This window comes from Ursus americanus, chromosome X (assembly GCF_024610735.1).
Source record: "Ursus americanus isolate L20-20 chromosome X, mUrsAme1.1.p, whole genome shotgun sequence".
NCBI classification, from domain to species: domain Eukaryota; kingdom Metazoa; phylum Chordata; class Mammalia; order Carnivora; family Ursidae; genus Ursus; species Ursus americanus.
This window is the reverse complement of record NC_142164.1, coordinates 20689778-20704754: the sequence shown is the minus strand read 5'-3', so window position 1 is coordinate 20704754 and position 14977 is coordinate 20689778. Positions and strand designations below refer to the sequence as shown.

The 14977-nt window shown below is 35.5% G+C and overlaps 1 protein-coding gene across 10 annotated transcripts in view; it reads right to left on the bottom strand.

The window, feature by feature from the left end:
- The window catches only part of SMARCA1 (SNF2 related chromatin remodeling ATPase 1), a 734807-nt gene that overhangs the window by 688663 nt on the left and 31167 nt on the right, over window positions 1-14977 (bottom strand). For 9 of the 10 annotated variants that reach the window (XR_015723364.1, XR_006777961.2, XM_087859788.1 and 6 more), the window contains 5 exons: window positions 13884-14016; window positions 12573-12721; window positions 11692-11811; window positions 6348-6458; window positions 5973-6086 (listed from right to left, as the gene is read on the bottom strand). Coding sequence is in view for 8 of the 10 variants with exons in the window: in XM_087859788.1 (XP_087715914.1) it covers window positions 5973-6086; window positions 6348-6458; window positions 11692-11811; window positions 12573-12721; window positions 13884-14016 (627 nt within the window). In the remaining 2 variants the exon portion in view is untranslated. The remainder of the gene's footprint in view (window positions 1-5972; window positions 6087-6347; window positions 6459-11691; window positions 11812-12572; window positions 12722-13883; window positions 14017-14977) is intronic. The other variant, XM_045788732.2, reaches the window with a different exon arrangement.

Below are 14977 nucleotides of genomic sequence, written 5' to 3'. Positions count from 1 at the left end.
GATTCGGGTTTCCCCATTTAGCAGGGAGTCTGCTTCTCCGACCCTCTCATACTTTCTTTCTCTCTCTCTCTCTCTCTCTCTCTCTCTCTCTCTCTCTCTCTCTCTCCCCCTCTCAAATTAATAAATAAAATCTTTTAAAAAACAAGTTGGATATCCATTTGCTAGAGGCTGGACAAATGGACAAATAGATGATAAAGCAAATACAGTAAGATGTAAATTGGAGAATATATGCAGTGTGTATATAGATTTCACTGTACAATTATTTCAATATTTTTGTATGTTTACAATTTTTTTTTCATAACAAAATGTCTGGAAAAAATTACAGGCATAGCTTTAAAAGGTTAACAGACCCTTGCTGGCATGTGAAATTACTTTGGCTTCAAATTTTAATTTTAACTAAAGAAAAACCTCTTTAATCTTAAGATATTTTTCAAATATTCCATGTCCAACAAACCATATTTTAAAAAGTATTTCATAAACACTAAATTTTATGCCAGAAAATGGAAATGCACCTGGAAACATACCCACACAAAATAAACTGTTTATTCTTATGCTAAAAATTTCCCCCTTGAATTTAAGAAAAACAAAATCATAACCTTACATTATACCATTAGATTTTAGGCTCCATGGCAGACTACTTCTTCCAGATCCACTGCTCATATTTTTAATACAGCAAAACTTTAGAATGACTTCATCAATGTTATGTTTATTATTTTAATTCAAATACATAACAGAATTAGAAATGACTCAAAATTCCTGCATTCCTATATCTCCTCCCACAAGAAAAAGAACTCCTTAATATTTACCATTTTTAAAAGCTATTCATTTTTTACTTAATGAGGTTCTTATCAGCATTAAACTTCCTGGAGTGATTTCAAAGTGTTATGTAAGAATTAAGTAGACAAATTATAGACCAACAATACTTAAGCGATACCTAGAAGCTATCCCAAGTATTCATACTGTATGTCTTTCTGATGGCCCCCAATAACACTTAATACAGCCACAGTTTAATCAGTTATCTTTCAAAAGGAAACATCTCAATGATTACTTGGATTTCTAGTCAGACACTAAGGAATTTGCAATTAAGAGCTATGTTCCATGGAAAAGTGAGAAGAAAATTTTGGCCTTGGCTAGAACAAGTTTTAGCAAGCGTTTCATAGAAACATGGAAAAATGAATTAAATGTAGTGGCACGCAAACTGAAATCCGCACACTGTACTGTTCCGCCACTGCAAACACATTACCAAAACTCACAAAGATTATGGAACTTCGTCCATTTGTCATATGTTTATATCTGTCCCTAAAGAATTTTTTATTGAAGATAAATGTAAGAATATTCTACAGCTTTCTTCAGCTTCAAATATGGCAAAAGTCTTTCACTCCAAGTCTTAGACTCCATGGAATTTCTAGATCCTCTGGATTTTTTTAGTTCTGCAATTGAAATTTCAATTAAATCATCCTCTTCCAATAGAAAGATTTCAGGGAACACAGTGATTAAATACATTAAGTAACTCCTTTAAGTTGCAAGAGCAATCAAGCTTCTGAATGTGTCTAACTTGCAACAAGGTCAAAGCTTAGAGAGCAAGGAGAATTGACACATAAGGCACTGCTATCCACCAAGTGGTTAGGGCAAAACAAACAATACTTCTCAGCCTCAAATAAACAAAACTCTTTAATTCCAGATCTTATCATGAGCAATATAGCTGTGACCTTGTTGTGCTAAATATCAGCGGGGGGGAATCAAAATATAAAATAAAAATGCAAATAAGCAGGTTCTGGAGAAAAATGATCTTTACCAACTGCTTCCAAAGTATGGAGCCCCGGGTACCTGGGCAGCTCAGTTGGTTAAGCATCTGCCTTTGGCTCAGGTCATGATCTCGGTGTCCTGGGATCAAGCCCCTTGTCAGGCTCCCTGCTCAGCCGGAAGTCTGCTTCTCCCTCTCTCTTTGCCCCTCCCCCTGGCTCATGTGTGCGCTGGCATGTTCTCTCTCTCTCTCAAATAAATGAAAATAAAATCTTTAAAAAAAAAAAAAGTACTGAGCCACTTACTGGTACCACCTAAAATCACTACAGACTAAGACTATGGGGACTCAAAGTTGACAGAAAAGTACCATGCACCATAATACCCCCAGCTATAAGACTACACCTCTCTCTTTTGAGTTAGCAATCCTTTAAGCAGAAGGGGGGAAAGAAGTCCCTTTCTGAGAACATAACTATGCATAGAGAACACCAGGTAACTGCACTGTAGCAATTCTGTTCAACTGAGAATAAACTATTGCTCCACTCACTTTGTGACTCTGGTGAGTTTTCTGGAGCTATAGGGGGAGAAAAAACACTGCTGGGTATCTTCGAGAAGATGGGTATTAGTTATCAATATCACATCTTCCCTGAAAAAAACAACAACAGCTTTTGCAGATGACTAGCATGCCACACTCATCTGTCTATACTCTGAACTCAAACACAACACCTACCTAATTAAAGGACCCACCTTAGCTCAGGTCTGCATCCCCTGGTAAAGAATGGAAGAGACAAGGTTCAAAAACAGCCAACATTCAGAATGAACTCTTACTTGTCTCAAAAATCCTCAGCTAAATATGCATATATATGGAGGATCAAGGCAAGTCTTAAGGTGATACAAAGGCAATCCAAAATGAGGCTAAAGAGAGCACAAGGCTAGTAGAGTGGTAGGGGATGGATTTTCCTTCCACCATCAACACCACACCACCATACTGCAAACCCCCACCATCTTCTCTCATCTTTTCACACTTCAACAAGCCTCCTGGCTGGTTTCCGTAGATAAATTCATCATTCTCTGTATTGCAGCCAGAGTGATCTTTTAAGAATGTAAATCTGATCATACTCTACCACTTAAAAGTTGCTTGACCTGGGGCAAATTACTGGACCTCTATGTGCCTCAGTTTCCCCATCTATAAAACAGGGATGTAGATTCAGGGCTGTTATGAGGATAATGAGCTGATCTTTTGAAAGAACTTAGAACAGAAAACAACACAAGCAAGGAGTAAATAAGTATCTGCTATTAGTAATTTACCACCACCCATCCCTCTGCCTTAAAAACATCTCAGTGTTTTTCCTTTGCTCTAAAGGTAAAATTCAACCTAATTAATGTGACCTATAATTAATGTTCAGCGCTCCACATGATCTGACTCTACTCACTCACCAAATTCGTCTTGCCCCTCTCCCTCCTTACCAACACTGGCCTGCCTTCAGTTTCCAAAGGGGCCATCGTCCTTCCTACTGCAACACCTCTGTACTTATGGTTTCCCTGCCTGAGCTCTTCTCTCCCACACTTCCCTTGACTAATTCCTGTGCATCTCTCTGATCTCAATGTAATAACACTTCCTTAGGGACCATCTCCCTGATCTCCCAATCCACATTAGATATGCACTGCCATGCTGCCTCATAGCACCCTCTGTAAGCACAGAAAACAAATAATGTCATTACTCTGTAGCATCAGCTTAGTATCTGTCTCTTCCATTAGAACATAAGTTCCATGCACTGAGGGACCTCGTCTCTCTTCTTCACTACTTCATCACCTAAGGAATGGCCTAGGACCTGATACAGGAGTACTTAGCAAGTATGGATTAAGTGAAAAACAGCCCTCCTTTCACTCATACTTCCTTCTCCTGTCATGTATCTCTGGGAGGTGAGGAAGAGAAAAGAGCAAGGTACCATAGCATGGATTCCATGCTGTCTTCCCTCTCCTCATTCATCCCTGTCCTCCCTTCTTCCACCTGCCTCCTTGTCACCCTTTGCAGCTGTCCCCTCATTCCTCCCTCTTCTAAGGTTTCTCTCTCCTCCATCTTCTTCCAGTTGGCCACCATCCAACTGTGATTATGAGACCTCACCCCTAACCACAAACTGCCTGTAATGAAAGGCATTGCTTGCATTAAAACTAGAGCTGTGGCGAGGATGTGGTGGGTGCTGTACTATCACGGGGAACAGAATCTCAGGATCTCCAAAGAAGGAGCATGAACAGTTATATTGGCAGTGAGGATTTTTTTTTTATTGTTGCTATTTGACTACCACTTGGCTCACCTCCCAAACAACATGTCATACCACTATAAACACAGTCCTTATTTAGGGCTGCAAAAAGCAGCAGGGTTATGTCACATGCAGAAATAGCGCAGAATGTCTGAGTGGAAAGAGCATAGCATTTGAACACTGAGAACCTGGGGTGGAGACCAGTAACCCCCTGGCAACTCTGTTAGCTATGTGACCTTGAACAAGTCTTTTAACCTCTCTGAATTTCTGTCTCCTCACCTCTTATATGGAGGTGATAATAACATCTATGTCACAGGGCTGTTAGAAATCAAATGAAGTATGTGATAAAGCATTTCATAAATTATAAAATGCTCTACACAGATATTTGGTTAATTACTAACTGGGCTTAACATTTCAATTAATTTTCAAGTCTCACTAATAACAGTCTACAAAAGTAACAAAATAATGGTCTAAAGCAAAATTTTTATAACTTTATGTGGGATAATAGATACATGTATTTGTTTACCTCATGAAATATTACTAACTATTAATTTTACTACCTTCATTTTTATTTTGTATCTATAATTTCCTGTTTCTTCTGGTATATCACCATTTTCACTTTCTTTGAAACTGATTTTATTCCTGGTCTGAATGTTCAGTCATGGTACTTTTACTCTTTGACAACTTCCTAAGACAGGTTTTACCCAGTCATGTTGGTTAAATACATTCAAATGTAATCATATTTCCCTAACAAGATTATAACTAACTACTTATATTCAACATCAGTTTCTTGTTCCTGTTTATATATATTGAAATTTGGTACATAAATAGCAAGCAATCCCTTTTTTGCTCCATTTCAAATGGTAATGCTCTCACTCTGGACAAATAGGACAAACACTCTAGAGATCCACTCTACATGGTGCTTTTCTAGGCACATTACAGCTACTAATCAAAATAACTGGGCGTAGTTCCACTTGTGATAAAGGTTCACAAAATAAATTTTAAAACATAACTTCTAACTCATAAAACAGAAAATTTCATAAAATTACAATAGTATTAATATTTTTATAATTTTGCTTATACTACTGAATTTTACACCTTTGGTCATCTGTTTTCACTCACTGGAAAGTCAGTTTCAGCAAATAGAAATAACTAGGTATGCTTAATCTCTCAGTGTGAGAGCTTTAGGGTAACAAACATTTCCCTCACTAAAAATGAGTTCCTATCTACCTATATAAATACGAATCTTGATTTCCAAAAGATCATTTTAAAATGTGAGAATTCATCATCATATTTATCATTATCTTTAACACCTAACTGGCAACAATCAAATAACTACCAATAGGGCTTTCATCAACCCAAGAACAATAAGTACAAAAGTAGTGTTCCTTGGTCATATTAAGGAAAATGATTAAAAACTTCCTATCATCTATCATATATTCACTTCTAATTAATCATATGCTTATTGTTGGGGCACCTGGGTGGCTCAGTTGTTAAGCATCTGCCACATCGGGCTCCTTGCTCAGCGGGAAGCCTGCTTCTCCCTCTCCCACTTCCCCTCCTTGTGTTCCCTCTCTCACTGTGTCTCTCTCTGTCAAGTAAAATCTTTAAAAAAAAAAACCATATGCCTACTGTTCTTTCTACATATTCTTTCACCACTCAAACATTTAGCATTATTAAAATAATGTTATTATCACTATTTTTGAAATATCGGATAATTCTCCATTAATCCCATTTCATGATGATCCTACTGGTGATTTGGTAGTTTGATGTTTGACTTCTAGTTAAACCTTCTCTTTGGTGTTAGAAATACCACTACTTTGATTTACTCTTATGTTCTCTCACATTAAAATGGAATGCTTTCCAGTCTAGCTTAATAGATTATATTAGCTTAAAAGAGTACATTATACTAATCTAAAAACTTTAAAAAAACAAAATATAAGTCAAATAAATAAAAACTTAAAAAATTACCTTATAGCCTATTGTCTTCCTATAATAAAGAATTTCCTTTTCCAGGAGCTCAAATAAACGTGGTGGGAAAAACTGAAAATCCTGAACATTTGGCTGCTTTGGAGGTCTTGGAGCCTATGGGGGGAAAATGCATTACATATATATTTGTTTTCAGTATATGAAGTGAACATACTTCTTTTACTATTTCTTTTATATATAGAAAAATAAATACAATAGAATTGCTTTATATGGTGGGGCCATATCAAGAACTTTTCTACATTGCTGTTATATTTTAAGGACAATAATGTTGCACTGATACAAGTCAATCTAAATGACAGACCATGTTACAAGAGAAGTCTGCTATCGGATATAAAAACTGGCCTCATAATGTTTTACCTTTGGAACCTTTGGCTCGCTGACACGTAAAGCTTCTCTAAAGTAGGCATCCACTGCGTAGTTTGCTTTGCGTTCTCGTTTAGGAGGTTCAATCCATTCCACCATCCCAAGCTATACATAAGAACAATGAATTTAATTATTCCAAAATGTTTATAAAAATCAAACACATCAATGTTGCAGAAACATGAGAAAACTGAAGCCATTCGGAAGAAGCAGAACTTGCGCTTTAGAAGTCACAATTATACATCCCAAGTTCCAAACCCTTGTACTTTATATGCCAAGTTTAGGTGCAAGGATGCTTTTGTTTCCTTTTTTTTTTGTAAGTAAGTTTAGTTGTTACTAAAAAACTTAGTTCTTCCTTAGTAATTGAGAAGAGTTTGCACAATTTGGTTAGTATTCTATGTCGAAATAAATAGTACCTAATATAGAAGACTAACATTGATTCTGGTAACTGTGTTAAGTGTATGAATTAGAAAGTAGCTGAAAAGGGTAAATGATGAATATCAACATGACAGGTATATGTACCTTCAAATCAAGAGAAATTTTAAATGAAGTAGGGTCTTGGTAAGGTAGCTGTGGGAAAAGTCAGTGGAATCAGAAAAGACCTGAATTTGAAACCAGGTTCTGCCACTGTACCAGTCGTATAACTTGGGGAAAATTAATTCCTCCCTCTGTGAAGTGGGAAGAGTCATACCTACCTTGAGGATTAAATGTGACCATGCAAGTTAAGGCATTAAATAAACTGCCAGTAGTTAAACCTAAATTATTATTAAACACCCAAAGTTGGGTGAACAATGATTAGGTAACATTACAAAACTCTACCCCAATATCAGCTAGAAAATACAATTTAAGGGGCGCCTGGGTGGCGCAGTGGTTAAGTGTCTGCCTTCGGCTCAGGGTGTGATCCCAGCATTCTGGGGTCGAGCCCCACATTAGGCTCCTCTGCTATGAGCCTGCTTCCTCCTCTCCCATTCCCCCTGCTTGTGTTCCCTCTATCGCTGGCTGTCTCTTTCTGTCAAATAAATAAAATCTTTAAAAAAAAAAAAAAGAAAATACAATTTAAAAGCCAATAGGCAAAACTGACAATACAAAATTCTGGAGTCTATAGGGATGGTTTTCCAGTTCGGGTATTTTTCTTGATTTCACAGTGCCTATCCCAGTACCTGCGCACAAAACAGGCCATTAATCTACAATTAATGAACCCACTCTATTTGATCTTATCTAAGGGTGGAGTTACAACATTAGTATTATAATTTAAGAGTGGATGATAAACTAAGATGACTAAGATGGTTAGAGATCTACAAACTTTCAGTGTCCAAAGTAAAGACTAAAGACTGACATAATGGTGCCATTCACACATGTAAAAGTCTATCGACTAAAAAAGAACACAGTCTCTGTTGATCCATACGGTTAAAACCAATGTGGAAAGTAGATTGCTGCTCGATATAATTTAACAAATATGTCTTAAGTACCTACTGTATTATTTACAAGTCAGTGTCAGGGATACAAAGGTGAATAAAATAATCTCTTCCATCAAGGAGCTTATAAGTCACATAAGAAGTTTTCTGAGAACCAAAAAATATAAAACAGTGAAATGAACTCTCCCAAGAGGAGTAAGATTCCCAATATCCACATTGAAATAGAGGCTGGATAACCACCCTACATGCTATAGATGGGATTTCTTAATTACAAAAAGGTTAGACTAAATGACCTTTAAGATATCTTTTAACTCTAAGACTCTTTGACATATAGGCAGTATAATGTGAGTTTACATAAAATAAAAAATACCGAAAGCAGTGAAAGTAGTTTTGTTTTTCCCCCCTCAAATGGATTAATGTGAGAGGACAGTAATAGAAAAGATACCTTATAAATAACCAATATGTTATTTGTCCCAATTGGAATGAAAATAAATCAATAATAATTTAAGTTAACTTAGTCAAAAGTAATGTGTTGGCCATTTAACCCATACTTATATGCAGGTCTAGGTATTCAAATTTGGAATAAGTATTAACAGCCAATTCCCAAACTTTCAAAAACACTAAATCATGCTGAATTAGTTTGTTTTAGAAAAGAGTACATTAATACAAACTAATTCAGGTTAATTTTTTCAAGATCAATGTCAGTCATTATGACTTAAATTACCAGGTATGGTTGTAAAGTAATGCAGTGGGTTCAACAAATCATATATGAAAATCTACCTCATTGTGTAATTCCCATGATTTATGTATAAACAACATTTTTGTAGGTTTTCAATTCTCTTCAAAAGATAATTTGAACCTATTTTAAGAACCTATCTAGAAAATATGAAAAGCCAGAAATAAAAGATAATGTCAAGTCAGAATATTTTTTAAATCTGATTTTGTTATTCAACCATAAAAATAGAAGTAATCATAATTATTACTAAAATTTCTCTATATTTGCACATTATTTTGCTAGAATTGGAAGCACAGGAAAACCTGCTATATTAGACATAGACAAGTACTTTCCTAAATGCAATTTTACTCTAAGAATGCAGATTAAAAGCTCCACTGATATTTAGACTCTTCACTGTTTAATATTTTTCCACTTTATAAAACACTCTTAATACCAATAAACCCACAGAAATAATCGTAATATTTTAAAAATTCGTATCACACAATAAGATCTCAAAAACGATTTCTGCCTTATTCATGCAAGTCATCATGTTCATCTCATCAGAATAAAATGTAAGCAGTCTAAGGTTATAGATAGAACAACCAGATAGATGTAAGTCAAGACACTAAAAACTACCAAAAATAATGAGAGCAACAAAGCATTATCAGTATACTAGTTGCGATGCAAACTAAAATGGCTCACCTCTCGTTCTTCAGTAAAATCAATATCCAAAAATAAGCTTTCTTATTTTAACAAAATTCATTTCTGTGAGTTAAAAATATAACAGCTTTACAGAACAATTTCAGCAAATAAAACAATGATAAAATTGTATTATAACTCAAAAAATAAAATAAATATCCATAAGTCCATGCTGATATAAATAAATGAGTACAAAATAAATGAAAAGAAGAGACAGGTCTTCCTTACAGAAAAATCCCAGTTAATAAATGTAGGTGGAATGAAAGAAATACAAAATTACTTTTAGGCAAACACCACAATAATAACTGTTGCAGGCAAAAGCTACCAATACATGCTAGAATCAGTGGGTATATGTTTGAGGAATATATTCCCCAAGATATCTGTCAAGTACAAAGGGAAAAATGGTAAGTCTACAGTGAAGAAACCCAGCAGACACCACCTCAACTAAGTGATCAAGGTTACTATTTCCTGTAATACAACACAACAACATCTTATATTCCCTGGTAAAATGTTCTAAAGACTTAACATTCCTGCCATGGCATTCTTGCCAAAAAATACATAATCTCAATCCAATCATGAGACAAGGTCAGAGAAACCCAAAATGAGAGACAAACTATAGAACTGACCAATACTCTTCAAAAGTGTAAAGATCATGAAAGACAAAGGAAGACTGAGAACTAACACAGATTAAAAGAGGCTAAGGAGACACAGCAAAAAAATGCAACGTGGGTCAAGAGAATGAGAAGAAAAGTCACAGAATAACAGAAAATATTTGCAAAATGCATCTTATAAAAAAATATACAAAGAACTCTTAAAATTCAACAATAAGAAAACAACCTGGTTTTAAAAATGGGCAAAAGCCTCGCCAAAGAAGACATACAGATGGAAATAAGCAAATGAAAAGATGCTCAACATTTTAAGTCAGTGAAATGCAAATCAGAATGAGATATCACTAAACACCTTTTAGAATGGCCAAAATCCAGAACACTGACGACACCAAATGCTAGTGAGAATGTGGAGCAATAGGAATTCTCATCCATTGCTCATGGGAATGCAAAATAGTATGGCCACTTTGGAAGAAGGGTTGGCAGCTTCTTACAAAACTAAACATAAGTGTATCATACACTCCAGCAATCACGCTCCTTGTCATCTACCCAAAGGAGTTGAAAATCTATATCTACCCAAAAACCTGCATGTGGATTTTTATGACAGCTTTATTCATAACAGCCAAAACTTGGAGACAACCAAGATGTCCTTCAGTAGATGAATGAATAAATAAATTGTGATACATCCAGACAATGGAGTATTACTCAGCACTAAAAAGAAATGAGCTATCAAGCCATGAAAAAAACATAAAGGTACCTTAAATGCATACAACTAAGTGAAAGAAGCCATTATGAAAAGGCTACATACTATATGATTCCAACTATATGATATTCTGAAAAAAGCAAAACTATGGAGATAGTACAAAGATTAATTGTTGCCAGAGGCTATAGAGAGAGAATGAATAGTCAGAGCACAGAGGACTTTTTAGGGCAGTGAAACTATTCTGTATGATATTGTAATGGTGGATACATGCCATTACACATTTATCGAAACCCACAGAATGTACAATACCAAAAGTGAACCTTAACATAAAAGATGGACTTTGGATGATAATGATGTGTCAATGTATGTTCAAGTGTCACAAATGTACCACTCTGATGTGGGATACTGATAGCATAGTAGGCTATGTTTATTTGGGGAAGGTACAATATGGGAACTCAATATTTTCCACTTTATTTTGTTGTGAATCTAAAACTGCTCTTAAAAATAAAGCTGTTCTTTAAAATTGCAATATGAGATCCTGGATTGTATCCCCTGGAACAGGGAAAGAACATTAGGGAGAAAATGTGTTAATTTGATAAATGTACTAAGATTATGCATATTGTTAACATTAGGGGAAGCTAATGAAAGATATATGTGAACTCTGTACTATTTTTTGTAATAAAGTCTAAAGTCATTTCAAAATTTTGAATTTTTAATTATAGCCATAATTTCAAACAAATTAAATAAAACTCCCATTTCCTCAAAGGACCTTTGCTGTCCATGCAGTATATTACCATACCCTCCACTTGATAGTGGAGAAAAATAAGTACCCAAAGTCACTTAATTAGTGATACAGTTGGGAATTCAGCTTCAAAATCCAGGAATTCCACCACGATCCTATACTGCTTCTCAAAAACAATAGTAGCAGCAGCAACAGCAGCAAAAATGATGGTAATCATCATCATCATCCAGCAAAATTTATTAAAGATAGCAACTGCATGAGATCTGACCTACATCAGCAGTGGGGTTTTTTAATTTTATTTTTTTAAGTAATCCCCACACCCAACGTGGGCTTGAACTCACAACCCCAAGATCAAGAGTCACATGCTCTACCGACTGAGACAGCCAAGCGTCAGTGTTTTTTAATAATGGTTATGGAGAGAAATGCTAATTTGAGAGTCCGATGGCTGAGGTAAAAAGTTACCTTCTGTTTTTCTCTATAATCTTCTCCTTCAAACTTGTACAAACTTTGTTCAGTGTCCATTCTAAAATTTCTCAGAGAAGACTCTCCCATTTTCTGCAAGCGTTCATTCATCTCTGCAGTCTACAGTTCAATGCATTGAAATTAGAAAATTATCACTGAATTACTTATAAAAATCTGTGGGCTCTCTATCTTTTCAAAAGTCAGGTTTAACATGAAATATCCAATCTGTTAATTTACAAGGTAAGAATGCAATGCTAACAGTAAATGAATATAAATTTAACTTGCTCCAAGTATTTTAAATATTTAAATGGTTATTCAAGTATTCTTAATTAGGATTTCTTTAAAATCTTTTATCCCTGAAGATGTAGCCATATAATTTCTGTCTACTTTTACTTATGTTTGAAATTACCCAAAATAATTTGTTAAAAAAAAGTAAATTCAATACAAAATTGCAATATTCTGAGTTTATTATACTTTAACAAATAATCCTTTAATATCTCATGAAATGTTCACAAAAGATTTTCACTTAATGCAATGTATCAGTAGATAATTTCTAATCCAGTGCAAGAAAAAGGTTGCAAAAAAGTAGTCCTGATATATGTGATTGAACATGAAATTTATTTGGCTTTTAAGTAAATACCAACATTATTTTCAATAAACATCAGATATAAGGTCACTCAATTTTAAACTCTAGTTCTTAGTCTTTCTTACCAAAAATTAAACTAAAAAACCCTAAACTACCTCTGGATATAAAACTACAAATCCTTAGAACACAAGTCATTTGAAACATGCATTTGAAACAACACAAATCCAATTAAGCATACTGAAGTATGTTGATTTTAAAGCAATTCATCATGAAAACAAATGCCATTTTAACTAACCTTCTTTTCCCCTCTTTCCAGAAGAGTTGTAATATCTTCATCTGTCAGCTCACTTTCTTTAGAAGCAAAAACATGGGTGGCTCCATGACGTATCATTTGCAACATTTCCTCTTTTGCCAGCTTGTTAGACTGTTGGTCAATGAGTCTTCCTAATAATAAAAATAAAAGTTGTGTATATTCAATTATATTCCAGAGAAAGCACAGCATAATAGTTCTAATCAGACACTACCACATTTAACCGAAGTAAAGCTTTATAAGCACAGAAAATTAGTGAGCTTTAAAGTTATATTAACAAACACACCTACAAGTTTTTCTTTTTTTTTTTTTTTGATGTAGTGTTCCATGATTCATTGTTTGCATATAACACCCAGTGCTCCATGCAATATGTGCCCTCCTTAATACCCATCACGGGGCTATCCCATCCTCCCACCCTACAAGTTTTTCTTCTACCATACCTTCTATTTCAATATGAGTTTCCTTCTGTAAAATTCAGTTAAAACTCAGAAGAACAGAAACATTTTTTTCATTTTCAAACTTCATTTTTCAGATCAAATTTCTTTCTATCAACAGGCAATCTCTAATATTAGTGTTTAAAAATTTTTTAGGGGTGCCTGGGTGGCTCAGTCAGTTAAGTGTCTGCCTTCAGCTCAGGTCATGATCCCAGAGTCCTGGGATGGAGGCCCATATCCATCAGGCTCCCTGTTTCTCCTTCTCCCTTTGCCCCTCCCCTGCCCCACTCGTGTGTGTGTGCGTGTGTGTGTGTGTGCGCGCGCGCGCACGCGCGTGCTCTCATAAATAAAGTCTTAAATCTTTAAAAAAAATTAACTAGACATTTTAACTGCTAATATCGGTTACTTCAGAAGACATGCCACTGGCATTCAACCATAAGTTAGTGATGTTCAACTATCTATAAAATAAATTGAATGTGAGGCTTTAAATTAAATAGATTTAAATTAGCACTTTTCTAAAAAATTGACTTTTTTCCTGTAAGTTCGCGAATTTTAGTCAACTTTAAAAGTAATCTCCTTGGGGTGCCTGGGTGGCTCAATCAGTTAAGCGTCCAACTCTTGATTTCAGATCGGGTCATGATCACAGGGTCCTGGGATGGAGCCCCACATCTGGCTCCCCACTCAGCAGGGAGTCTACTTGTCTCCCTCTCCTTCTGCCCCTCCCACCCCACGTGCACATGTCCGTGCTCTCTAAAATAAATAAATAAGTCTTTAAAAAAATAAATAAAAGTAATCTCCTTTAAAGAAAATAACATGTGCTTTTGGGAAAAAAGCACCTAATTAAGTTTACGTGTATCCGTACCCTGTTGTATAACAATTGAGTCGAGTCTCAGTTTTATCTCTGCTCTTTCTACAATCCTTTCTTCAACAGTATTATCAGTGATGAGACGGAACACACGTACTGGCTTCTTCTGACCAATACGATGTGCTCGATCCTAGAAGAAAGAATCCTAATATAAGATATTGGGTATTCTGGATAAAATATATAGTACAGCACCATATGCTATAAAATTCTGAATACAAAATTAGTTTCTGAACTCTCTAGACCTGCTGCTTTTTAAAGGAGGATGATGAACATTAAGAATATCTCTGGGGCATCTGGGTGGCTCAGCCGGTTAAGCATCTGCTTTCGGCTCATGTCATGATCCCAGGGTACTGGGATCGAGCCCTGAGCCCTGCATTGGGCTCCTTGCTCAGCAGGGAGTCTACTTCTCCCTCTCCCTCTGCTTCGCACCCCATCCCCGCTTGTGCCCTCTCTCTCTCTCTCTCAAATAAATAAAATCTTCTTTAAAAAAAGGAATATCTAGAGGTCCCTGTGACCAAAAAAATCTGCCAATATTATACTATACCATTAATAGTAAATTTCTAGAACAGCAACAGCCAAAGCCCCTTTAAGATGAAGACTAGAGGGAGTTTACTAAGCAACTTTAAGCCAGTAAATGCAAACATCTTCCACACTAGCAAGTAGTTTTGTGAGGGGGAAAGTAGTTAGTAAGGGTTGCTACGGTGGCAAAAGTCTGCATAATCAAGCAGTTCTTTCTGCTTATGGAGGCAATTCAGGGATGTGTAATAACAGATAATAAAAATTAATGGTATATTAAAATCCTTACTATAATAGTGGTCTAGAATTAGTCCTATAGTTTACAGTTGGTAAAGGTGACAGATGGCTAGTTCTGATAATATAAAAACAGCTACGGGGAGTGTTTTTAAAACACAGAAGCTGCTAGAGCAAATAGGTGAAGGGAGGAGGGCAGTTGAGAAAAACAAATCGAAGAAATAAGATTCGAAACAGTCCTTGAACTAAATATAAAAACACTTGATCTCAGTAACAATTTCAACAAAGCACACTGATTGAGAATGCAACACCCCTACACAAATTTTAAAATTTCAAACTCA